Source organism: Oncorhynchus masou, chromosome 28 (genome assembly GCF_036934945.1).
Source record: "Oncorhynchus masou masou isolate Uvic2021 chromosome 28, UVic_Omas_1.1, whole genome shotgun sequence".
Lineage (NCBI taxonomy): Eukaryota > Metazoa > Chordata > Actinopteri > Salmoniformes > Salmonidae > Oncorhynchus > Oncorhynchus masou.
The window spans coordinates 53,460,936-53,488,720 of NC_088239.1; the positions used below are offsets into that span (position 1 = coordinate 53,460,936).

At 43.4% G+C, this 27,785-nt stretch overlaps 1 protein-coding gene and 1 long non-coding RNA gene across 3 annotated transcripts in view; one reads left to right on the plus strand and one right to left on the minus strand.

Annotated features, from left to right (window-relative positions):
- Positions 1-448: 448 nt before the first annotated feature.
- LOC135517909 (uncharacterized) lies at positions 449-5,526 on the plus strand. 2 transcript variants are annotated; one of them, XR_010452088.1, is made up of 2 exons: positions 449-568; positions 783-5,526. It is a non-coding gene; the product is annotated as an uncharacterized LOC135517909 (long non-coding RNA). The 2 variants fall into 2 exon arrangements; XR_010452089.1 differs by having other exon boundaries at positions 804-5,526.
- Positions 5,527-5,890: 364 nt separating this feature from the next.
- Positions 5,891-27,785, minus strand: part of LOC135517910 (leucine-rich repeat transmembrane neuronal protein 4-like) — a 132,545-nt gene continuing 110,650 nt past the window's right edge. Inside the window, exon 3 of the mRNA XM_064942613.1 lies at positions 5,891-12,442. Coding sequence (XP_064798685.1) covers positions 12,137-12,442 — 306 coding nt within the window. The 3' untranslated portion in view covers positions 5,891-12,136. The remainder of the gene's footprint in view (positions 12,443-27,785) is intronic.

The window sequence follows — 27,785 nt, forward strand, 5'->3', positions numbered from 1 at the left end:
GCTTTATCCTGGCCAGGTCGCAATTGTAAATGAGAACTTGTTCTCAACTTGCCTAACTGGTTAAATAAAGGTGAAATAAATAAATAAATAACAAGTATATCTACAGGTTGGTTGAAAATATGCTTCTCTGTAACTCAGGGCTCTATTTTCGTCTGGTGTTAAGTGTCAAATGCAAACTCGTTGACAGTTTCGACTTGTAAAAACCAGCTCTCTTCTTTTTTCCAACCTTTGCGCCAGGATTGGTAATTTACCTTCTAACATCAGCTTGCTTGCGCTGATGTGGGAGACGTGGAAATATTTGAGGTGTGTCCTTAAAATACGTGTGCCAATATTACCAGTTTCAGTTAGCAAACACATTGTCATATGATGCAATAGCATCATAAGATTGTAAATACCAAAATATAGATTTGGGGTGGAGTTTTCCTGAATGTGTTATCGGTGTGTTTCATCCAATAGCAAAACCCAGTCCTAGATTGCAGTTGAGATTACATTAAAAGTACCGGTGATGTAGCCTCTGTAAAATGGTTCCATTAGGTTTAGAAACATTATATTTGGGAGCATTATAACGGTGAGTGGACATTCTCTTAATATTGGATCTATTTCCAGCTCATAGGAAAAGTTTGGATATGCGTAAACCCTCCATAGTCTATGTTGTTTTAGGCCTAATATTATATGCCCACAGGGAGCAATTATGGTATCTGGTATCTGTATCTGGTATCTGTAACTGTATTTAGCGTTTACTGTATTTAACTGGAAATTGTTGTTTTGTTTTATTCTAATAGGATTAATCACTGTCTTTTTAGGTATTGTCAACAGTGAGTATAATCTTGCTTTTTGACAACTTTTGTCATAGCTCAGACATAATTCATTTTACAGTAGGCCTATATCAGTGTGAATGCTATGTTTAACAACATATGTCCATATTAAAGGCATGTACATTAATGTGGACTGCAAATATGGGATTGGCCTACATTTTGTTAATTTGTTTCTGTAGACTATTTCACAAATGAGACTATAAATGACTAACATTCAAAATGGAATTGATAACAACACAATACATAAAAGACTGTAAATACACAACTTGAAGTAACCAGGGTTCAACACACCTATAACTCGTTTATTCATCAAAAACACAGCCCTCTGCACCAGCGCCAGTTACTGCAGCCATAATTCCTGCTGTTAATATAGTTCAAATATTTCTAACACACCCTTAGACCAGTGGAGGCAGCTAAGGGGAGAATGGCTCATAATAATGGCTGGAATGGAGTAAATGGAATGCGATCAAAACATGATTTTCATGTGTTTGATACCATTCCATTCACTCCATTTCTGTCAGTATTATGAACTGTCATCCACTCAGCAGCCTCCACTGGTCTAGAAATATAATGCTACCGCCAGTGCTAAGATTTACCATTGCGTTAGGTTTGTTAAAATGCAGCCCTCAATGACTTATTACATTTGGAATAATTCTATAGCTACCAGTGGTGTAAAGTACTTAAGTAAAAATACTTGAAGGTACTACTTAAGTACTTTTTTCTTTACTTTACTATTTATATTTCTTACAATTTTTACTTTTAGTTCACTGGGTGACCTAAAGAAAAGGATGTACATTTTACTCCATACATTTCCCCTGACACCCAAAAGTACTCATTTTGAATGATTAGCAGGACAGGAAAATGGTCTAATTCACACATTCACACAATAGAACATCTATGGTCGTCCCTACTGTCTCTGATCTGGAGGACTCACTAAACATATGCTTAGTTTATAAATGATGTCTCTAGCTACGGAATTTGAAATGATTTATACTATATTTACAACCAAATACTTTTAGACTTCTACTCAAGTAGGATTTTACAGGGTGACTTTCACAATTAATTGAGTAATTTTCTGTTAAGGTATCTTTACTTTTACTCAAGTATGACAATTGGGTTCCTTTTCCACCACTGATAGCTACTTACCATAATGATTTACAGCAAACCCATGGCCCTATATACACTACAATTTATCCATAGGGTTTCAATCCTTTTCCTCAAAGGCAAAGATCAAACATATATAAATGAATCTTCTAACTGTGCCATCTGCTCTCCTCCCAGGGACCAAAGCCAAATAATACCCGGGTACAAAAGTCTGCTTCCCTGTATCTCCCATAATCTTTCTCTCTCCCAGCTCTGCAGTAGCTGGAGGTTGAAGGTTATGTATCCTTCCTCTTCTGTGGTCATCTCTCGCCGCCTAGATAAATATTCCCCCCCCTTCAGCCATTAGACCCCTGCCAGCTCAAATCCATGCCCTGCAGAGACCAATGTGCCTTGATAAATTTGCCCTATTATGCTGATAAATTAGTGGCTTGTCTAAGCTTTCTGCAGTGCTCTGTTGCTGGTGGCAGGGTGCCTGTCATTACCCCAACTAAATGCTTTTTTACATAAAAAAAACACATAAAATAGCAAGGTAAGATTAGAAACAAAATAGAGTCAGTCACATGCTGACATGGCGTTTGGACATGTTGATATAAATTGGGGGGAAAAAATGTAAATACACTTGAAAGACTAACGTTACCAAACAGGGTTTCCTTCTGCCTGCTTTCTGTTCATTTAATGCCCACTGCCACTCATGTGTTTTGATTTCATTAGGGGCTAGATTGAATCAGATCTGCCTTAACCCATGATAACCAGCAACTGCATAGCATAAAATAGTTTTAGTTTAGGCTATGTTGGAGGTGTAACTGAGCTGGAGCTGTCAACCCGGTGAGCGGCTGCTCTTGTGGTCATTGTCACGAAGCCACACCCGTCTCACCAACATTAGAAGTTTAGAATGAGAATGTGTTGGCTATATATAAATAATGACTCTCAAATGTAATATAATTAAACAAAATAATAAGGATTTCTATCAGCCTAATCAAGGTGTAGATTGCATCTCACATTCCAGTGTTCGATTTCTACTAATGCAACTCTGTGCATCCAATGGCAATGACCCCAATAGGTATAATGTAGGGAGCCGCTCCAACACAGTTACATCTCTAAACAAAGCTTAACAGAAACAATTATATGCCACGCAGTTGTTGGTTATCACGGGTAATGGCAGATCTGATCGAATCTAGGCGTTATAATATGCCATGTTTTGCTGTATGTAAAATGTGAATTCCTTGGTGAGTGACTTGTTGTCAACAAAAATAATTGCTATTGACTTTGTGGTTGTTAGTATTAAATCTATTTATATTATTCAGTTCTACACAGTCCATGACATATTATTGGTTTACATGAGATATTTTTCTGCCATCTCACCATATTCTCCCTTAACACCATCATGGATGTTTTCTCTTACCTCCTGAGTCTGTAATCCATTATGTACTGCAGTAATATTTCATACTGGTAAGCATACCGTAATCCTGTATTATTCACCACTGAGAATCCTCTAAGGCAATTACGAAAAAACATTTGCATATGGTAAACATCCGGAGAGAAGCGAGGGAGGAAAAAGCGAGACAATAAAAAAAACACTGAACACTCAGTAATATTAAATGTTGACCTGGACGTAAACGGCGCTGGTGGCCAAACTCCTATGTATTAGTTTGTGCGTGTGTGAACATAGGGTCAGTGAGAGGACATGGGACGGTGGAGGAATCTGCCAAAAGGAACAGGGAGATGAGCTGTAATGAGATGGTGGCCCTCATCAGGTCCTCTGAGAACAATGACATGTAAGATAAAATCCATTACTTGACCGGATGTTACCATGCTGCAATAGAATAATTGACTGCATTGCCAGCTTTGTAATACTTGGACAACATAATAAATCACAATGTATTCAAGAGAGCATCCCCATCCACTCAACTCCCCGCCCCAGCACTTTTCTCTTTCTCCTCCTCTTGTTGTTTGCCTCTCAGTGAAACCATGGGCAGCATCACACGGCAGTAAAGGTCAGGAGAAAATCACTGTCGGAATACAGAGGAGGCATCTGACCAATCAGCCCCAAGCTGTGTGCCATTTGCTCCAGATTAAAACTAGGGAGCTGTGTGCAGTCAGGTAAGAGAGGCTGACCTGGCGGACAGCTGCACAATACCCTTTTATGTTTTGGGGTTTACAAAGTATGTGCAGTGCTAGGAATTAACTGACTTCTTTCTTTTGGAGGCCATTTCCAGAGCATGGTTTCATTATGATCAGGCATGCATCTCAAAACATAACTGGAAATAAATCAGTTTGTATCAAAAGCATTTAGATTAGTTTGTGTGGATGTTTGAAGGCCAAACAGACTGGTGCATCACTTGATTAATATCTATGGTGACTTGAAAAGATTTGTACTGTAAGTAGACCTACATACACTGAGTATCTAAACATTAAGAACACCTGCTCTTTCCATGACAGACTGACCAGGTGAATCCAGGTGAGTGCTATGATCCCTTATTGATGTCACCTATTAAATCCACTTCAATCAGTGTAGATGAAGGGGAGGAGACAGGTTAAAGAAGGATTTTTAAGCCTTGAGACAATTGAGACATGGATTGTGTATGTGTGCCGTTCAGAAGGTGAATGGGCAAGACAAAATATTTATGTGCCTTTGAATGGGGTATGGTAGTACTGTTGGTGCCATGAGCACCATTGTTTTGTCAAGAGCACCGGTTTGTGTTTTTTTAATGCTCCACGGTTTCCTGTGTGTATCTATAATGGTCCACTGCCCTAAGGATATCCAGCGAACTTGACACAACTGTGGGAAGCATTGGAGTCAACATGGGCCAGCATCCCTGTGGAATGCTTTCGAACCTTGTAGAGTCTGTTGTAGGCTGTTATAAGGAACCATGAGTTGTTTTAAAGTGTTGCCAATGTATGACGAACACCTGTTTACATGGTTATGTCTTCATTCTGACGATAATGTTTGAACTGCTTTTGCGTGGCAAAAAATAAATCGCCACTTCTATGAATGATGTAATTGCTCCATACTTAACATATCCTCTGAGGGTATATAATAATTGGATTGAGAGGCAAAAGATGTCATGCCTCTTGCCATGAAAGCAACTGCAAGCAGGACTGTAAACAGTGCTGTCGTATTCTTCCAACATGCTGATATGTTGACGTGTGTACGTATATGAACTGACAGTACTATATTGCCCGAAGGGATTACAGAAATGAGAGACTGTTATATGATTTTATGAATAATGACTAAATAATGTATACATTTGATGCAGGATTGTAACTAACATAATTCTACCCTGTCTAACAAATAATGTTTCTACATAGGCAAAGAGGAAGTGTTAACAGACAAATTGTGACAGACAACTTGTGACCACTTTGAAACCGATAACAGGAAGAAAGTCTCCACACCCAAGGTGGGGAGGAACCGTTAAGCTTGCAGTAGATTATGCAACTTGTGGTAGCATATGTGTGTGTGTTGGAATGGACTTTTGAAGCAGCTTTGTCCTTGTCGGAGAGGAGGAGGGACATTCAGGACGCTATGACGCTATGTGTGATATATAAACTAATGTACATGTGATTATGATCCGAGCTCTCGGGAATAAACGTTATTGATTAATTGTGAGACTGGTCTTTGTCTATTTCATGCAAATAAGAACCTTACAAATTCTTAGAAACAGACAAAGTGTTTTGCTTTGTTATAATTGAATTGGTTAATGAACATATAGAAATTAAATTCCTCTAACAGAGACTAAGCTTAGTATTTATGAAAATGTGCTTATTTTCTTCTCACATAATCAGTTTTAATATTTGTAGTTGATATTTCCTAATTGCTTCTCTGAAATTAGGAGTTTTTCTGCTGCTTCAGAGTTGAAATACATAAACAATACCTGTTGAGCGACTGTACAACACAATAATATTCAGAGACCATAATTGGTGGTTTAGGGTAAGGTTTCAACAACTAGAACAGAGGAACAACGCGGTGAACGTTTTAATCTTTAAATGTATTTATTTTAGATTTCGTCATCAAAATTTTTACAAAACATTTTCTGACAATAATATACTCAACGAAAGAGCCATATTTTGCGTTTGGACCAGGTCTCCACAAAACCGCTTTAGGTCTGAGTACATAAAAATAAAATATAAAAACCCAAACAACAACAAACCAACTACAGAAGAAAACAATGCAGCGTATATTTACATCCCACAGAAATCAATGCCCTCCTTAGGAGATGGATGAGAGGGAAAAGCAGGAATTCCCATGGAAATATCAGGGAAATAATAAGATGATATTGGTGGGATGGGAGAGTGTGGAGAAGCTTGGAGCAGGCAAGGAGAAAAATAATATGATAATATTGTTTTCTGTCAGTTTTACTATACGTTCACATCTCTACATTGACCGTGGCAGTAAAATGGAGTCTATATGAAAGTAGTGTTCCTTGTTTTCTGTTAACAGAAATCCAATTAGGGGTGCAAACATGCTTTGTCAGACCAAAATATTGCCTGTTTCTCTGACAGAGCTTAATGGTTATTCTTAGATTTTACTCGGCCCTTTGGCATAAGCGATGGTTACAAACCAGGGTCAAGACAATAGGGATTAAGGTTAAAGACTTACAACTAATATGTAACAGCATGGAACAATAGAAATCAATGGGGAGGTAAAAGACTGGCCTGAACATCCGTAATGGGACATTGATTCAGGGGAATTACAGGGATGTAAGAGCTCCTCCTACTGTCCTGTGTGCCTCAGGTCTCCACATGCTCTGGGCCCTATAGAGGCCCTCTACTGTAACTGCATAACACCCCAGTGTTGGTCTCAGAGATGGATGGGAGGGACTAGAAAAGACGACCCAAAACCACATCTGGCTGGGAATACATTTTTCAAATCTATTGATCACTTAGAACACAACATTGAAGCTCTGTGGTTGGCCTCAGGTGAACTCGATGGGGGATGTGTTGTGTTGATGGCAGGGAGGCTGAGGTGCTGCAGAGTCCGGAGCCATGGTGAGATGGGCCAGGTTTAAGACACCACAAACTTGGTGTGCACCAGCAGTGTCAGAGCCTGGGCAACAAAAGCCATGGTACATCAGCAGCAGATGTTAGGCCCTGTGGGGAAGTTGCAGAGTACAATGATGAGACTGCTCACTGCATCCTCAGCCATGTGCACCAGGCGTGATAAGACTGCACACAGCCAAGGTGTGGAAGGATTTAAGAGATAGGCAGGTGTCTGTGTGCCGCCTCCTACATGTTTACTATCAATGTGTAGCAAGGTGTTAGGATAGCATCCCCTGGTGTGCATGGGACATGGAACCTTTGTTTAAACCAAATACAGTACAATCCCCTTGTTCTTACCCCTTTCCTTAATTTCTGTTCTCCCCCCCCTCCCCATTCCCCCTAGCGATTTGCATTTAACCATTCCTCTGAGCATAAACAAGGAAATATGAAAGGCTTCCCTGCAACACTTCATTCAGCCCCCTTCAGCAAAATCTGTTCCCAGCAGAGATTTGAGCCCAGACTCAGAGGGTGGGGGTAGAGGGGAAAACAGAACCAAAATAAACAAAGCAGAGGAAATCTGGGCTAGCACAGATGTTCCTGAAGTTCAGTCCCGGTGCTGAAAGCCCCCATACAGTACGGCATAAGAAAAATGGGCCAAAATACTAGTTAGTGCTGATCATGGATGTAGACAATGGTAAACCGATTACTTATTAGCCACTAATTTAATTGTGATCACAATGTGTTAATTTCACCTTTCAATTACATATTGGGGTGAAATCGCTTTGAACGCTGTTGGACTGCTGTTAAGAGATTACTGCTCAAGGAAAAATATTGATGAAGAAAACTAAATAATGAAGACTGGTCTAGAAACGTATTACCAGGATAGAAGAGGAAAGCCTCTCTCTGGGGTATAAGCTCATCCAACAAAAGCCTCTCTCTCTGCAATATGCATACAGACTGCATGGAGAATGGAGGGCCCATTGTGCTAGAGCAATCTACTCTGGAGAGGAATGGCTATGGAGGGCTCAGTGAAAAGCTTGCTTGAGAGAAACCAAAGTGACCAGTGTGTGTGTGTGTGTGTGTGTGTGTGTGTGTGTGTGTGTGTGTGTGTGTATGTGTGAAAACATGTCTTTGTGGTTCTAGGGCATGTTAAACAGGAAAGATTCTCCATACTTTATGTTTCTAGTTCAGTGCACACCCTCATATCAGGATGTGGTTTCCCTAATAGTCAGCATGCGGGAAATAATTAGAATGTTATAAAAACAGGTTCACCAAAGTCACCAAAAACAGACATGAGATCCAGGCCAGGGAGATGGCAGGGGGCAGGGGAGGTATCAGATCCAGGCCAGGTTGATGGCAGGGGAGGTATCAGATCCAGGTCAGGTTGATGGCAGGGGGCAGGGGAGGTATCAGATCCAGGTCAGGTTGATGGCAGGGGGCAGGGGAGGTATCAGATCCAGGCCAGGGAGATGGCAGGGGGCAGGGGAGGTATCAGATCCAGGCCAGGTTGATGGCAGGGGCAGGGGAGGTATCAGATCCAGGCCAGGTTGATGGCAGGGGAGTTAAGAGATCCAGGCCAAGGAGATGGCAGGGGAGGTATCAGATCCAGGCCAGGGAGATGGCAGGGGACAGGGGAGGTATCAGATCCAGGCCAGGGAGATTGCAGGGGGCAGGGGAGGTATCAGATCGAGGCCAGGGAGATGGCAGGGGGCAGGGGAGTTAAGAGATCCAGGCCAGGGAGATGGCAGGGGAGTTAAGAGATCCAGGCCAGGGAGATGGCAGGGGAGTTAAGAGATCCAGGCCAGGGAGATGGCAGGGGAGTTAAGAGATCCAGGCCAGGGAGATGGCAGGGGAGTTAAGAGATCCAGGCCAGGGAGATGGCAGGGGAGTTATGAGATCCAGGCCAGGGAGATGGCAGGGGAGTTATGAGATCCAGGCCAGGGAGATGGCAGGGGGTAGGGGTGGTATCAGATTCAGGCCAGGGAGATGGTAGGGGGCAGGGGAGTTACGAGATCCAGGCCAGGGAGATGGCAGGGGAGTTATGAGATCCACCCCAGGTTGATGGCAGGGGGCAAGGGAGTTATGAGATCCAGGCCAGGGAGAAGGCAGGGGGCAGGGGAGTTATGATATCCAGGCCAGGGAGATGGCAGGGGGCAGGGGAGGTGTCAGATCCAGGTCAGGTTGATGGCAGGGGGCAGGGGAGGTATCAGATCCAGGCCAGGTTGATGGCAGGGGAGTTACGAGATCCAGGCCAGGGAGATGGCAGGGGAGTTATGAGATCCACCCCAGGTTGATGGCAGGGGGCAGGGGAGTTATGAGATCCAGGCCAGGGAGATGGCAGGGGGCAGGGGAGTTATAAAGAGTAAGGCAAGATGTTGATAGAACTGAGAGTGAGACATTTGCTCAACATTTATTACAATTTCAACTCAAACCAGTACTGCAGTCAGAAACCATTTTGAGTAAACCGACAGTTTTTATGTAATATGTGGGGCATATCTGAAAAAACTTCTAGATCATGATATCATTATAAGAGCATTATTTCTGTGTTTGCTTAGGGGTTGGTAAATTATTAAATGAAAAAAAAAAGTTATCATGGCACAACAACAAAAACTTTTCAAAATAACTTGTGTCGAAAGAATGACTTGTACAAAGAACATGGGGGTGAGAATGAAGTAATAATAATAGTAACCGCGACTTATTTGAAGCTTGCTATGAAAAATACTCTACTACAGGCCAGACACTTCAAATGATTGACACTTCAAATCATTATGTTAGGGTTTCCAATGTCCCTATCATGTGTGGTTCTGGTAGGGGGTGTGACCATGAGAAATGAGTAATAACCTCAGTGATAGACTATCTCTGCAAGAATGGTGACTTGGTGGAGGGACGTGGTGGAGGGACATGATGGAGGGACGTGGTGGAGGGACGTGATGGAGGGACGTGATGGAGGGACGTGATGGAGGGACGTGATGGAGGAATGGGATGGAGGGATGTGATGGAGGGATGTGGGAGCAGTTAGAAACATATTCATCATTAAAACAAGGAGAGCAGAGCAAATGGTGGGAATCATCACCTCCCTCCCAAAGCCATCTTCAGGACAGACTCCCTTCCTCACACTGGTTCGTGGATAAGGCTCCTCTTCTGGCCACAAGCAGTTTGTGTTTCAGAAGAAGTGAAATATGTAACTTTTTTCTATATTTACAAGACACATAAGTCCAGGTGGATTTTGTCCTTTTGATTGAGTATTTTATAGAATTTCTTGACATCTTTGATCATCTCAAAAAGTATCACTGTTGCTCCCAGGTCAAGAAACATCACAAAAGCATACCCCCCCTTTCCAATCCATATCCCGGCCCTTACCTTCTCCTGTGGCAGGCAAGTGATGACCACAGACAATTATCCAGACAGATACAAAAATGACCATAGCATGTTGTTATTTGGACATGGGGAGTATTGAAGGGTGGGGGATGCCGGTTGAAAGCAACCACAACAAATGTTCAAGTCCATCATCAAGTCCATCAATCAATGGTTAAGGATGTCCAATAGTGGCCATGGGTGACAGAGAGAGTGTCCACATTCATCTGGTTAGAGTCCGAACACTGTCAGGCACACTGGCTGGCAAATGGCTGTGTTGTTAACAGGCAATATCCATCCCCCAGTGGCAGTTCACCACAGTCAGTGAGTTCATCTGGAGGTCGAAGGAACATCAACGTGTCAGCCAGTCCAACAAGCCCCCACGAGGCACTGGGCTCTGTGTCTGCACTGTCTCTGAGGGAGTAGTGCGCAGCACAAGAGCAGTACATCACCAACCCACCAAAATACCAACCTACCGGTCACCTCACAAACAGTTACAAGAAAATTAAGCATTGCTTTGAGAAATCAAATATGTAAAATGGCTTGCTAGGCCTTTACAGGTGGTAAGTGATTCAACCTTCAGTTGACGTCCCTCGAAGGACCTGCAGACATCCTTGTTAACTGCTTTGCCCAATTTGATCAAACTGAGCATCGCAAAGCATTGGCATTTTAAAGAGCTTCATTCTGCCCTAATACTTCACTTCCAGCTATTCCATTTAAAGGATTTAATGAGATAGATATCAACCCATGAATTCCCCGGATCATAGAGAGTATAATACATGGTGGGCCAATTCCAGCCAGCTGCCAAATCTCGACAAGCCATTACACATGCTTGCTATATTTTACCTATAGATCGGACTACATCAAATGATCTTTTTGTAATGACAACTTGGCAAACTGAGTAGGCTCCGCAACCATTTACAGACACAGGCCTCGGCAGCCTGCGTAGACGATATCATGTGGTTTGGTTGTACACGTCTGTATACAGGTGGCAGACGTACATGTATAAAAAGTCAACCATCCAAAGCGTGTTTTTAATGTGTACCAGTTTGGATGTTTTCAGAAACAAAAAGTATAAAGAAAACAAATGCTAGTATGTACATCTAAAATAACACATCTTTGGTATGACATGAGCACATGAATAGAACTTAGCATGAGACTGTGACCTCCATGGAAATCATACAATGCTCCACTTCTTCTCCCTCGCCACGTCATTCTCCTGTTCAGAAAAATTAGCTCATTTTAATGAAATAATGATTCCCATTAGATAGCATTATGGCCGCTGACTGGCAATTTTAATGGGAGTAACAGCAAGCCTTTGAGCTCTGGTAAACATGATTTTGTAGCATGATGTTTCTCTTTCTTTATATCTCCCTCATTTCATTTTCCTCCAGAAACCTTGTTTATTGCACATTCCTTTTTCACTCCAAACACAGCGTGAAAGAACTGTCATTATCCATTCCCTGGTGCAGGCACCCTACAATGTTGTCGCTGTATGGGCCAGAGCTGTAACCAAAGCGATGTTAATGTTAACGTGTCATGCATGTTGCATCACGTTTCAAGTTTCCCAAGAGCCAGGAGGAGGGGAGCAGGAGGGCCACTTTGAAGTGTTTGGAAAAATAAAGAGAGATGATAGCAGAACTCCCAGGATGCATCAGCCTTCATAATGGTCACATTCCGGGTGCCAGATGCCAAAGGCATCTAGCCATGTAAATGGATATTTTTGTGTTTTCTTATCCTCACCTCCGCCCCCTTGTGGCTTCCCATGCCAATGTGCTAAAAAAGCCCCCAAAGAACCACTCCGCTCCATCGCCCTCTATTCAAGAGTCATGGTGGATCTGTGGCATCCCCACCCTGCCTCAACTGACAGCCTATCGCTCCAGCTGTTAGCGTCCAAAGGTGAGCGTGGTGGTGCGCTCTGGGGGAGGGAAGGGACCACCGGTGCCCTCGGACGGGACTCTGAGGATAGAGGGAGGTGAGCGGGGCCTGGCCCTCACCCCCATGGTGGCAGAGGGCACAGTGGGCAGCGCTACAGTCTGTATGGTGGCCCTCTCGCGTGGCCCCAGATCCTCCAGGCCCTGTGGGGGGCCCTCGTAGCCCATGTTGAGCCGCAGGGGCTGATGGGCTTGGCAGTAGTCCACGATAGGCTGCTCATACCGGTAGTACGTTAGGGCGCCCATCTGGTGCGGGGCCTGTTTAGAAGAGGGAGGGAGGGAGGGAGGGAGGGAGGGAGGGAGGGAGGGAGGGAGGGAGGGAGGGAGGGAGGGAGGGAGGGAGGGAGGGAGGGAGGGAGGGAGGGAGGGAGGGAGGGAGGATGACGCAGGGATTGAGAATGGCAGAGGGAGAGAGAGAGAATGTGGGAGAAATTAGGTGGGAGAGGGAGAGGAGGGGCAGAGAGAAAAAAACATCAGAGATGTCAATCTCAAATGCTTCTATTTTTTTGTTGAGAGCTTTGAGCACTCTAGATATCAATAAGCAGTTGGGAACAAATAATCATCAATAATTATAATAATATCTACAATTCAAACAAATATTTTTGTCAAACAGTGAGTCGTTTGTCAGAAAACAATAACAATGTGAATCAATTCCCTAAATGAGTCATTCATTTACATTTTAATCATTTAGCAGACTCTCTTATCCAGAGTGATTTACAGTTAGTGCATTCATCTTAAGAAAGCTAGCTGAAACAACCACATATCACAGTCACTTATCGTTCTGTCATTTCAGCAAGCCATGACACTATCTCAGATTATTCTGAAATCTTTTCTGTAGTTAAAAACAGAATAGATGAGCATTTCCGCAAAATTATTTTGCTGACATTTAATTTGATCTCTGAGAAATTAAGCGAATTGATTGTACCCAAATTGGCCCTTTTAATTAAAAGGATTTACATTCAATTATATTTATTATATATTTACATTACATATCAGTATAGTACCCAACATCTGATTTGGACTATTGAGAAAGACATGAGGAAGATCCGTTCCGGATCAAAACATTGTTAATAAAGAGGTGAATTGGGAAATTCAACAATATGGACGAACACCCCACACACCATGCCACCCACGAACACCCCACACACCATGCCACCCACGAACACCCCACACACCATGCCTCCCACGAACACCCCACACAACATGTCCCCCACAAACACCCCACACACCATGCCTCCCACGAACACCCCACACACCATGTCCCCCACAAACACCCCACACACCATGCCTCCCACGAACACCCCACACACCATGCCACCCACGAACACCCCACACACCATGCTCCCCACGAACACCCCACACACCATGCCACCCACGAACACCCCACACACCATGTCACCCACGAACACCTCACACACCATGCCACCCACGAACCCCCCACACACCATGCCACCCACGAACACCCCACACACCATGCCACCCACGAACACCTCACACACCATGCCACCCACGAACACCTCACACACCATGCCACCCACGAACACCCCACACACCATGCCACCCACGAACACCCCACACACAATGCCTCCCACGAACACCCCACACACCATGCCACCCACGAACACCCCACACACAATGCCAATCCCACCCCAACAACTGTCTGACAAGTAGTATGGAGCAGCACTTCGAGTATTGGTTCTTCATACTATGTAATTTATTTCCGTGCAAATCCGGTGATGTTTTTTTCCCCTGTTCAGAGACATTAGTAATTGAAGTTGCTTCTATTATTTACCATATATTGTGTGAAAGTACCAGGTGCCACTGTTCCTGCTACTGCCACACCCTTATCCATTATCCATTTTGCCGGTCTCTTGTGTTTATTAAATGGATCACCACATTTTCTTTGCAAATGTGGATAGAAACACAATAGCTTTTGCTAGATGTCTTTTTACCCAATGTGAGCGTAGCATCTGTCTTACTATACGGTGTACACCATGCTGATTTCTATTTTCAAATAGGCATGCAGCCGTCCACATACATAAACATGTCATACATAAAAGAGAGGATCAGTGTAAACTGAAGCAGAGATCCATAGAGTCTAGACAACCACAATGACACAACATCAGCCACAGACACAGGATGCTCACTGCTGTTACAGCATTCTCTCCTCATTCAACCACAATGACACACCATCAGCCACAGACACAGGATGCTCACTGCTGTTACAGCATTCTCTCCTCATTCAACCACAATGACACACCATCAGCCACAGACACAGGATGCTCACTGCTGTTACAGCATTCTCTCCTCATTCAACCACAATGACACACCATCAGCCACAGACACAGGATGCTCACTGCTGTTACAGCATTCTCTCCTCATTCAACCACAATGACACACCATCAGCCACAGACACAGGATGCTCACTGCTGTTACAGCATTCTCTCCTCATTCAACCACAATGACACACCATCAGCCACAGACACAGGATGCTCACTGCTGTTACAGCATTCTCTCCTCATTCAACCACAATGACACACCATCAGCCACAGACACAGGATGTTCACTGCTGTTACAGCATTCTCTCCTCATTCAACCACAATGACACAACATCAGCCACAGACACAGGATGCTCACTGCTGTTACAGCATTCTCTCCTCATTCAAGTACAATGACATAACTCAAAATTACTATGCTCGCTCCATCACCATGTCACTTGTGTCAGTGCCAGAAGCACTCGTCACATTTGGTGCTGTGTCAAGTCTACCATTCCCCCCCCCCTAACCAGAGCACAGTGCCAAACAAACAGATGAGGGACTTCCAGCGTTTTACCCAACTCACTGCCTGAGTTCACTGCCTTAACAAAGGCCAATTAGTGGAGGTTGAAAGGTGCTCAGAAACAACAGTGAGAGATGGCAGTCGTCTGGAATTAAACACATGTGCCTGACAGCGATGATAGACGATCAGATCTTACAATGGCGGCTGTGACAAGAAACAAACAAAACAAACAACAACAACAAATAGGAAGCTAAGAAAGAAAACAGAGAGAGAGATAAATAATTCCAAGGGTGCTGTCTTGTCTGGGAGGACACTGCATCAATTCAGCCCTATAAGTTCTCTAGTCTGTTGGCTGACAGAGCAAAAACAAAATGAGCCTCCTCTTTGGGTAACATGGATTCAAGGTTTATACAAGAGTAGAAGTCATGGACCCAGTCAGTTGAGCAAGATCAGTCATTCAGATAGTTGAGTTACCACAGGCAGAATAGTCCCTAAGTCTGGAATAACAATCAAAGTAGCCGTGCGCAAAGTTAAAGAGATCAGACAGATACAGAACATATAGTCCCACTGAGCTATATTGACTTGATTTGGTGTCTAATGAGCAGGGTTGGGGCCAATTCCATTTTAATTCCAGTCAATTCAGAAAGTAAACAAAATGCCAATTTCCTCATTGAAAAGCATTGAAGAGAATTGGAATTTCAGACTACTTCCTGAATTGACTGGAATTGAAATGAAATTGACCCCAACCCTGTTAAGGCATAGTTTCCAATTCCTGGCTAGTCTGACTGGGAACAGACTGGCCTATGTCAATAAATACAGAAAACAAACCAACTGTACAGACTACAGAGAAAGTATGACCTCTTTTCACAAATCTGTCCCTCCCCCTCTCTCAAATGGACTCCATTAAGCTAGACCTATACTCATTACATTATGTGCACTCAGCAGATTACTCCCCCCTCTCTCTGAGTCTCTCCCCCTCCTCCCCCCACACACCCCTCCCCCTATGATTAATTAACGGATATTAACTCCTAACTGTTTCAGTGGATTCTGTCGAAGTGCCAGGGCATAAATCTGCCCAGAATGCTAGGAATGTGTGTGTGTGTGTGTCAGAGAGAGAGAGAAAGAGAGAGAGAGGTAGAGAGAGAGAGAGATAGAGAGAGAGAACCTGTTAACACACACCTGGCGGTCTAGCAGCAACTCCACAGCACTCTCTGGCCTCAGCGTTTTGTGATTGAATTGTCTCCTCAGAGAGGAGTGGAATGGAATTAGGTGTAAATCTCAGACTGATGCGCTTGGTGTGATGAACCAGCTTAATTGGCTTACATTGTTCTTTTTGTTTGTCTCCAAAGAGAGAAAAATGTCCCCATTGGTTAATATTTATAACAGTGACAGTGCCTCGGGCAAAGACAATGCAAATGGTTCCCTTGGACCGCTTCGACCGAAACACTTTCACTTTGATCCTCTCAGCTCCGCCTCGTCTGTCTGTCTGGGCAATAGGATACTATAGCAAAGGGGAAAGATGGAGAGCGGACCCATACTCGTGCATTTGCAATATGACCTTACAGTATGTTTCCAGGTAGTCTCTTAGGAACCAGGATGTGAGAGTGAATCAGAGCCATTGATTCTCTGTGCTGTGGAAGGTCACGTTCAGAGAAGTGTATCCATCGCACATGCCTGCTACTCATTACGGATAGCAGTGTGCACAGTGACCGGAAACGCCCTGTCATTTGCAGCTGCTAAAAAAGAATACAGTGTGGAAAGACATTACCATAATTTATTTCAATGTGATATCTATATTTAATTAAATGTAATTCACTTGTCATGAAAATACTTCACTTACTCTGATTATACGGAATAGAAATAATTGTGTTCCAGAGTGCTGATTTGGTAAGGTACTTATAATGCTATCAGGGGTAAAGCTCTGTTTTCATAATGTGTTTGCAACGTGAGTGATCTCCCTCTCTTTGTGTGTGTGTGTGTCTGCTGAACTGCAGGCCGAAATATATCCAATAAAATAAATAAAAAAGTTAAAGATTGTGACATTAAAATATAAATAATGACACAAGAAATAAATACACAGTGAATCACGAATAACAATAACGAGAAAAATAACATGGCTATATATGTGGCCTATACACTGAGTGTACAAAACATTAAGAACACCTTCCTAATATTGAGTTGCACCCCCCCCCCCCTTTGCCTTCAAAACAGCCTCAAAGCTTTCACCTGGATTCACCTGGTCTGTCATGGAATGAGAAGGTGTCCTTAATGTTTCGTACACCCAGTGTATGTGTGTGTGTCACTGTGTAAGTGCGTGAGTCTGCAACATTAATGTTGTCCTTTCCTTGCGTGTGGGTTTAGACGGCACAGATATTGCACTGGGGGCCTCCATAACATGGAGGCCACCAGACAGGTTTTCAGCCCCAGAAAAACAGACAGTGTCTGAGGGGAAGTTTAGCCAAACATCATTACATTTACAAAAACAAAGCATGACCCCAGAGGAAAGCAGCTGCAATCCATGTACGTACAGTCCATTACCGTGTGGCCATTTGCATCTGTGTGTATGTGTATGCATGTGTATGCATGTGTGTGTGTGTGTGTGTGTGTGTGTGTGTGTGTGTGTGTGTGTTGGGTGTGTGTGTGTGTGTGTGTGTGTGTGTGTGTGTGTGTGTGTGTGTGTGTGTGTGTGTGTGTGTGTGTGTGTGTGTGTGTGTGTGTGTGTGCGTGCGTGTGTTTGTTTGTATGTGTATGTGTGTATGTTTGTGTGTATGTTTGTGTGTATCAAATCATAGCAAATTGTATTAGTCACATGCGCCGAATACAACAGGTGTAGTAGAACTTACAGTGAATTGCTTACCTACGAGCCCCTAACCGACAGTGCAGTTTCAAAAAATAAGGATAAGTATAAGCGATAAAAGTACAAAATAAAAAATAACAATACATACAGGGGGGTGCCGGTACAGAGTCAATGTGTGGGGGCACCGGTTAGTATGTGTGTGTGCCCGTGTATGTGTGTGTGCCCGTGCTAGATAAGTGAGTGAAGTGAACATTCTGGCATTCCTATTCCATTCCGTAAGCAATCATCATCTGCTGTAAAACAAACCCAACAGTCTAACAAATGACTAAGCTTTTCATAAGGACCGGATGTTGGTACAACCTTAAGGGCAGTAATTAGCAGGAGACAGCTGGATCAGGTGCAAAATATTGTCCAGTGAAGGTAGTTCCAGGTGAATGACAAAATCCAATGAATATTTACAAAATGAACAGACTCTCAAAATACAGGTTTGAATCGAAAACCTAAGCCTCAATCAGGCTTACCTTGCCAAACCAACTATAGCAGATTGGGGTATACCAGGCTATGGACAGCCTCCCCACACAGCTCACATACCAGAGCTGAACATAACTCCAGCTCACATACCAGAGCTGAACATAACTCCTGCTGACATACCAGAGCTGAACATAACTCCAGCTCACATACCAGAGCTGAACATAACTCCTGCTGACATACCAGAGCTGAACATAACTCCTGCTCTCATACCAGAGCTAGAACATAACTCCAGCTCACATACCAGAGCTGAACATAACTCCAGCTCACATACCAGAGCTGAACATAACTCCAGCTCACATACCAGAGCTGAACATAACTCCTGCTCACATACCAGAGCTGAACATAACTCCAGCTCACATACCAGAGCTGAACATAACTCCTGCTCACATACCAGAGCTGAACATAACTCCAGCTCACATACCAGAGCTGAACATAACTCCAGCTCACATACCAGAGCTGAACATAACTCCAGCTCACATACCAGAGCTGAACATAACTCCAGCTCACATACCAGAGCTGAACATAACTCCAGCTCACATACCAGAGCTGAACATAACTCCTGCTCACATACCAGAGCTGAACATAACTCCAGCTCACATACCAGAGCTGAACATAACTCCAGCTCACATACCAGAGCTGAACATAACTCCAGCTCACATACCAGAGCTGAACATAACTCCAGCTCACATACCAGAGCTGAACATAACTCCTGCTCACATACCAGAGCTGAACATATCTCCTGCTGACATACCAGAGCTGAACATAACTCCTGCTCACATACCAGAGCTGAACATAACTCCAGCTCACATACCAGAGCTGAACATAACTCCAGCTCACATACCAGAGCTGAACATAACTCCTGCTCACATACCAGAGCTGAACATAACTCCAGCTCACATACCAGAGCTGAACATAACTCCAGCTCACATACCAGAGCTGAACATAACTCCTGCTCACATACCAGAGCTGAACATAACTCCTGCTCACATACCAGAGCTGAACATAACTCCTGCTCACATACCAGAGCTGAACATAACTCCTGCTCACATACCAGAGCTGAACATATCTCCTGCTCACATACCAGAGCTGAACACAACTCCTGCTCACAGGTGAAACAGGTACCTTTATATCTATGGCCCTTCTCTATGGACCAAACCATTAACCATGGAGCTCTTTACCCAAATATGGCATATCAAATCACGTAACAGACATCTTCATTATACCCACATTTACATATTCCATCTAAATAAACATCTGAAACATTCCTAGCTTATCCTCAAAGCGAGAATACTTTCCATGAATGAATACACATTTCATAATAATAGTTCTGCAGGCCAACAGGAGGGAACGCGTACTCCTTATGGAGCCACGCACCCATTTGGCCCGGACATGACAGACAAGACATGAAGCTTCGAGACACACAAACTTCAAACACAGGACGCATTACAATATTTAAATGAACACACTTTTCTCGTCAGTGTAGCAAGTGCTCATGTGCACCGAAACATCACATCCACTGACAGGATTGCAAAGTGGTAAATTACTGCATTTAAATGTGAAACTGAAATACGTCACAATGCAACTTGACCAAACATTTCCACTACACATAAATAGCCTTGCGCACAGTAAAAACCCATGATACTGACAAAAGTATATATATTTAGGATAAATTAATTACTACATAAAGTATGTGGGGAAACATGAACTCCCTAAACAGCTTATAAGGGGAGTTAACGCGCGTTTGTGACCAGAGCTACCGAGTCAGCTTTGTCACAAAACTCTTCACCCAGGCTTTTGGCCCTGTCTACAGAGCTCTGACACCCTCTGTCCTCAGTCATAATTTGGCAGATAGCCCTGGAAGTGGGGCAGAGTTTTCCTTTATGGGTGTGTTATCCAGGTGTGTTGTCCACATGTGTGTATTTAAGTGTTTCTCTAAACAAGCTGTTACCCTCCTGCTCATTCCTTAATGCATGCCACTCCCTTTATGTGCACTGCAGTGTTGATTATAGGTCTCTGACACCACACAAATTAACCGGCTTCTCTCCACACACACACACACACACACACACACACGCATTGACATACACACACACATACAGAGCTAAATAAAATGTTCTCTGCCCCCTTCACGCACCAGCATCTGCCCACCGTTGATGCACTGTGTCCTCAGCTGTACAGACACTAGAGGAGGTTCAAATCAATCAAATCAAATCAAATCTTATTTGTCACATACACATGGTTAGCAGATGTTAATGCGAGTGTAGCGAAATGCTTGTGCTTCTAGTTCCGACATTGCAGTAATAACCAACAAGCAATCTAACTAACAATTCCTAAACTACTGTCTTATACACAGTGTAAGGGGATAAAGAATATGTACATAAGGATATATGAATGAGTGATGGTACAGAGCAGCATAGGCAAGATACAGTAGATGGTATCGAGTACAGTATATACATGTGAGATGAGTATGTAAACAAAGTGGCATAGTTAAAGTGGCTAGTGATACATGTATTACATAAGGATGCAGTCGATGATATAGAGTACAGTATATACGTATGCATATGAGATTCATAATGTAGGGTAAGTAACATTATATAAGGAAGCATTGTTTAAAGTGGCTAGTGATATATTTACATCATTTCCCATCAATTCCCATTATTAAAGTGGCTGGAGTTGAGTCAGTGTCAGTGTGTTGGCAGCAGCCACTCAATGTTAGCGGTGGCTGTTTAACAGTCTGATGGCCTTGAGATAGAAGCTGTTTTTCAGTCTCTCGGTCCCAGCTTTGATGCACCTGTACTGACCTCGCCTTCTGGATGATAACGGGGTGAACAGGCAGTGGCTCGGGTGGTTGATGTCCTTGATGATCTTTATGGCCTTCCTGTAACATCGGGTGGTGTAGGTGTCCTGGAGGGCAGGTAGTTTGCCCCCGGTGATGCGTTGTGCAGACCTCACTACCCTCTGGAGAGCCTTACGGTTGAGGGCGGAGCAGTTGCCGTACCAGGCGGTGATACAGCCCGCCAGGATGCTCTCGATTGTGCATCTGAAGTTTGTGAGTGCTTTTGGTGACAAGCCGAATTTCTTCAGCCTCCTGAGGTTGAAGAGGCGCTGCTGCGCCTTCTTCACAATGCTGTCTGTGTGAGTGGACCAATTATATCTAAGGACAGATCACAGCAACTGGGCCTTGAAATGTTAGTCAATGCTCAACACGGGTCCCCCTGTACTGCATTCCCAAGTTTTTCTCTTGTACTCCATGCCCTAGTCTTTCACATTCAACACAGAGCATTATTACCGCTGCTATTGATTTCTCTGCTGCGTTTCTGCGGCTGCATGGAAAAGTAGTACGGCTAAAATGGCCAACAACTCGAACCTCTCAGAGTTTGACAGGCTCTGTAGCTGCTACTGGGAATATAAAACACGTGCTTCTCCACTCAGAGTGGGAACAAGAGATTCTGTCGTGACATTTCATGTACTGCTCTTTTAGTCCATAGTTCCTTGCATCGCTCAAGGATAAATTTGTGTCTGCACTGTCCTGACACAGGGGTCAACGACCTTAGATTCATTCATTAGGGAATCTGTCCGTAGACTCTTATATGTTGTTGTTTTTTATTCAATAGAAGGGCTTAGTGTGCTTTGCTCATTCAAATCATCACAAGTGTCCCCCATGAATAAGGATGGGGCTTATTCAGTTAACTCAAACAAAGGGGATGAGAATTCATGTAAAAAGACAACAGGGTGTCCTTGTAGGTACTTCACATGGCTTTCATTTAGTCTAAGTCAGCATGGGGCTATAAGTTCTAGAGTGAGTCATCTATTGTTCATCATGGTAATGCCGGGTTGACCGAAAAGACATACTGTAATTATGAGTAAAAGGCTGTCCTCGGCAGTCTGACTGATGCAAACACTCAAACAACAACTGCTTGAACATTTGCTCTTATTAAGCAAGTGCAATTACTTTTTTTTAACCTTTATTTAACTAGGCAAGTCAGTTAACAACAATTTCTTATTTTCAATGATGGCCAAGGAACAGTGGGTTAACTGCCTGTTCAGGGGCAGAACGACAGATTTGAACCTTGTCAGCTTGGGGGTTTGAACATCCGGGTACTAGTCCAACACTCTAACCACTAGGCTACCCTGTCTGGCAAGATAAATAGAAAAACGAGTATAAAGCAAGTTATGGTGAGGTGTTATTTGTGTCAAAGGGTTACTATTCGTTTAATATTTTTCTGCTATTCTTTGTGAATTTAAACTTTCCAGATTACTTGGCCTGAACCCTGGGTGCTCGGTCCAAGTGATGACCACAGGGCAAAATAAGGACTGTGTGGCCAGTCTTGGCTTGACGCTAGGCTGTGTCTGTCTGAATTTAATCAGAGATATTGGGAAGGAGTGAGCCTGACGTTGTACAGGCTATTAAAGACCTGACTAATAAGACATGTCATGATGACCTAGGTGACCGCTATCCCAATACACAGAACTTTAACTTACCTAGATATCTCCGTCGCCGGTCTTTTCCTGTCTCTGCCACTCTCTAATATACAGAACTTTAACTTACCTAGCTATCTCCGTCCCTGTCTCTTCCTGTCTCTCCCACTCTCTAATATACATAACTTTAACTTAGCTAGCTATCTCCGTCCCTGTCTCTTCCCGTCTCTCCCTCTCTCTAAATATAAACAAGTCTCTCACCGTTGCCGCCTGCTATTGACCACCCTCTGCCCCCAGCTGTGCTCTGGACACCATATATGAACTGATTGCCCCCCATATATTTTCAAAGCTCGTGCTGCTAGGCGACCTAAACTGGAACATGCTTAACACCCCAGTCATCCTACAATCTAAGCTTGATGCCCTCAATCTCACACAAATTATCAATGAACCTACCAGGTACCACCCCAAAGCCATAAACACGGGCACCCTCATAGATATCATCCTAACCAACTTGCCCTCTAAATACACCTCTGCTGTCTTCAACCAAGATCTCAGCGATCACTGCCTCATTACCTGCATTCGTAATGGGTCAGCGGTCAAACGACCTCCACTCATCACTGTCAAACGCTCCCTGAAACACTTAAGCGAGCAGGCCTTTCTAATCGACCTGGCCGGGGTATCCTGGAAGGATATTGATCTCATCCCGTCAGTAGAGGATGCCTGGTTATTTAAAAAAATGCCTTCCTCACCATCTTAAATAAGCATGCCCCATTCAAGAAATTTAGAACCCGGAACAGATATAGCCCTTGGTTCTCTCCAGACCTGACTGCCCTTAACCAACACAAAAACAACCTATGGCGTTCTGCATTAGCATCGAACAGCCGCCGTGATATGCACATTTTCAGGGAAGCTAGAAACCAATATACACAGGCAGTTAGAAAAGCCAAGGCTAGCTTTTTCAAGCAGAAATTTGCTTCCTGCATCACAAACTCAAAAAGGTTCTGGGACACTGTAAAGTCCATGGAGAATAAGAACACCTCCTCCCAGCTGCCCACTGCACTGAAGATAGGAAACACTGTCACCACTGATAAATCAACAATAATTGAGAATTTCAAAAAGCATTTTTCTTCGGCTGGCCATGATTTCGACCTGGCTACCCCTACCCCGGTCAACAGCACTGCACCCCCCACAGCAACTCGCCCAAGCCTTCCACATTTCTCCTTCTCCCAAATACAGTCAGCTGATGTTCTGAAAGAGCTGCAAAATCTGGAACCCTACAAATCAGCCGGGCTAGACAATCTGGACCCTTTCTTTCTAAAATCTGCCGAAATTGTTGCCACCCCTATTACGAGCCTGTTCAACCTCTCTTTCGTGTCGTCTGAGATTCCCAAAGATTGGAAGCAGTTGCGGTCATCCCCCTATTCAAAGGGGGGGACACTCTTGACCAAAACTGCTACAGACCTATATCTATCCTACCCTGCCTTTCTAATGTCATACAACTCTCCTTTCGTGGCCTCCAATTGCTCTTAAATACAAGTAAAACTAAATGCATGCTCTTCAACCGATCGCTGCCTGCACCTGCCCGCCTGTCCAACATCACTACTCTGGACGGCTCTGAATATGTGGACAACTACAAATACCTAGGTGTCTGGTTAGACTGTAAACTCTCCTTCCAGACTCACATCAAACATCTCCAATCCGAAGTTAAATCTAGAATTGGCTTCATATTTCGCAACAACGCATCCTTCACTCATGCTGCCAAACATACCCTTGTAAAACTGACCATCCTACCAATCCTCGACTTCGGTGATGTCATTTACAATATAGCCTCCAATACCCTACTCAATAAATTGGATGCAGTCTATCACAGTGCCATCCGTTTTGTCAACAAAGCCCCATATACTACCCACCACTGCGACCTGTACGCTCTCGTTGGCTGGCCCTCACTTCCTACTCATCGCCAAACCCACTGGCTCCAGGTCATCTACAAGACCCTGCTAGGTAAAGTCCCCCCGTATCTCAGCTCGCTGGTCACCATAGCAGCACCCACCAGTAGCACGCCCTCCAGAAGGTATATCTCTCTGGTCACCCCCAAAACCAATTCTTCCTTTGGCCGCCTCTCCTTCCAGTTCTCTGCTGCCAATGACTGGAACGAACTACAAAAATCTCTGAAACTGGATACACTTATCTCCCTCACTATCTTTAAGCACCAGCTGTCAGAGCAGCTCACAGATGACTGCACCTGTACATAGCCCATCTATAATTTAGCCCAAACAACTACCTATTTCCCTACTGTATTTATTTATTTATTTTGCTCCTTTGCACCCCATTATTTCTATCTCTACTTTGCACATTCTTCTACTGCAAATCAACCATTCCAGTGTTTTACTTGCTACATTGTATTTACTTTGCCACCATGGCCTTTTTTTTGCCTTTACCGCCCTTATCTCACCTCACTTGCTCACATTGTATATAGACTTATTTTTCTACTGTATTATTGACTGTATGTTTGTTTACTCCATGTGTAACTCTGTGGCCAGGTTGCAATTGTAAATGAGAACTTGTTATCAACTTGTCTACCTGGTTAAATAAAGGTGAACTAAAAAAATAAATAATAATATACAGAGCTTGAACTTAGCTAGCTATCTCCGTCCCTGTCTCTTCCTGTCTCTCCCACTCTCTAATACACATAACTTTAACTTAGCTAGCTATCTCTGTCCCTGTCTCTTCCTGTTTCTCCCACTCTCTAATATACCGAACTTTAACTTACCTAGCTATCTCCGTCCCTGTCTCTTCCTGTCTCTCCCACTCTCTAATGTACATAACATTTTAACTTACCTAGCTATCTCCGTCAATGTCTCTGCCTTTCTCGCCCACTCTCTGACTCACTTGTATTGTCCTTTCTCCAAAGGTATTTGCTTCTAATAGAAATAAACATGATATAGGTAAGAGATGCATCTCTAAATGGTAGGCAGCACTATGAGGTCACTCAATTCCCTCATGATCTCATCCTCCTCGACCGTATCGCTCTAAGACAGTAAAAGCACTGGGAGTTATTTTTCTTGTACTGTAAGTACCAAACAAACGAATATATATATATATAATACAGGTGCAGCAGGTTCAACAGCACAAAAATGCTATCTGGACGAAGGGGTTTTACTCATAAAGTTGATTTCCCGTTTCAACAGAATTTCATTTAGGGCTTACATAGCTGAAAAGGGGAGTTTGCTGTGAAATGTCAGGCTGTAATTATAGTGTGGTGTAATGCCACTCCTCTCTCCTTTGCCCACCACTCTTTGTGTGATTGCATTAGCGAGAAGGTACAGCAGTGTGAGAAGCAGCCTCGGTGCAATGCTGGGTAGCTTATTTGAGTGTGGCATCGCTTAGTTTGACTGTTTTCTTCATGTGATTAAGTGTGTGTTTATGTGTGTGTTTGAGTGAGTGTGTGTGTGATACTGCGTATTCTAATGAGTGAGCATCACAGCCACTAATTTTAATTAAAGCAACAACCACTTATTTGGTAGTAATTATGATAGATTGTGGACTGCTGAATTAATGAGGGGGTGTACGTTTTAAACTGTAAAAAATAATTAACCATGTGGGCTAAAGTGATGGGGGGAAGAAGAATCCAGGTTGTTGGAAACAGCCCCTAAAGAGATATGTTGTTTTCATACACGCAGCGTACATCGTGATCACTCTTCACAATCAAAGAGAACATTTCACTGAGAAACCTTGACCAGGCTGCACCTCTGAGGCTGGTGCATCACAGAGCTGAATATCAATCAGAGGTAATGGATACAGGTTAGGACTGCTAGGCAGGAAGCTAGGCACGATTCAGACAGTGTAGGGCCAGGTAATTAGTGTAACGACTTGGCACATTCCTAGACCTTGATGCAGCACTGCAAGAGACGGAAATGGCACAGCTGCTTCCCCTATACACTTTTCCTAACAATTTCTCTTTCTCTCTGTCTCTCTGTTTCACTTGCTCTCAATCACTTGCTTGCTCTTTGAAACGTGCACACAGATAACAACAACACAACATGCACCCAGCAGCACAGGTGCATACAGAGACACATGCAAATACTGAGTGACAAGACCAGTGTTTCTCTACTAAACGTGGTTAGATGCCTGCTTTGCAAATGGTAATTAAAACAGCTTGGATCCTCAAATCCCTGATAAATATTTCATTAGGTGGATCTTGGTGGATGCTATTGTTGACAGCACAACAATATTTACAATGGCCTTTAGAAATTATCGCACCCACAGGGACATCACTTACTCACACACAAATAACAAAAATCCTAGACAAATTAATATACGTAATACTTGCTCATAACAGTAAATTCACATAACAACATATCAGTAGTTTTGAGTTCCGCAAAGAGGTGTAAAAGAGGTGAATACATTTTGCGATCTATTAATAAGGACACGTCATCTGGCACAGACAACCGGAATGGTAAAATGCTGAGGTTAGTAGTGGAATACATTGCGACTTCTGTTTGCCACATCTTCGGTTTAAGCCTAGAAGATGGTGTGTGCCCTCAGGCCTGGGGGGAGGCAAAGGTCATTCCGCTGCCCAAGAATAGTAAAGCACCCGTTAATGGTTCAAACAGACGACCAATCAGCCTGTTACTGATGCTTGGCAAAAAAATAAATTAAATGGTGTTTGATCAAATACAATGTTATTTTATAGAAAACAAATTGGCAACAGACTTTCAGCATGCTTATAGGGAAGGGCACACAACATGCTTGACACTAACACAAATTACTAATGATTTGCAGAAAGAAATTGATAATAAGAAGATTGTGTGAGCTGTTTTGTTAGACTTCCGTGCTGCTTTTGATATCATTGATCATAACCTATTGCTGAAAAAACGTAGGTGTTATGGATTTACACCCTCTGCCTTATCATGATTGAGAGTTAACTATCTAATAGAACACAGAGGGTTTCTTTAATTGAAGCCTATCTAATGCAAATTTGGTTGAGTGTGGTGTACCGCAGGGTAGCCGGCTTGGGTCATTATTGTTTCTGTTTTAACTAATGACCTTCCACTGACCTTGAAAAAAGCCTGTGTG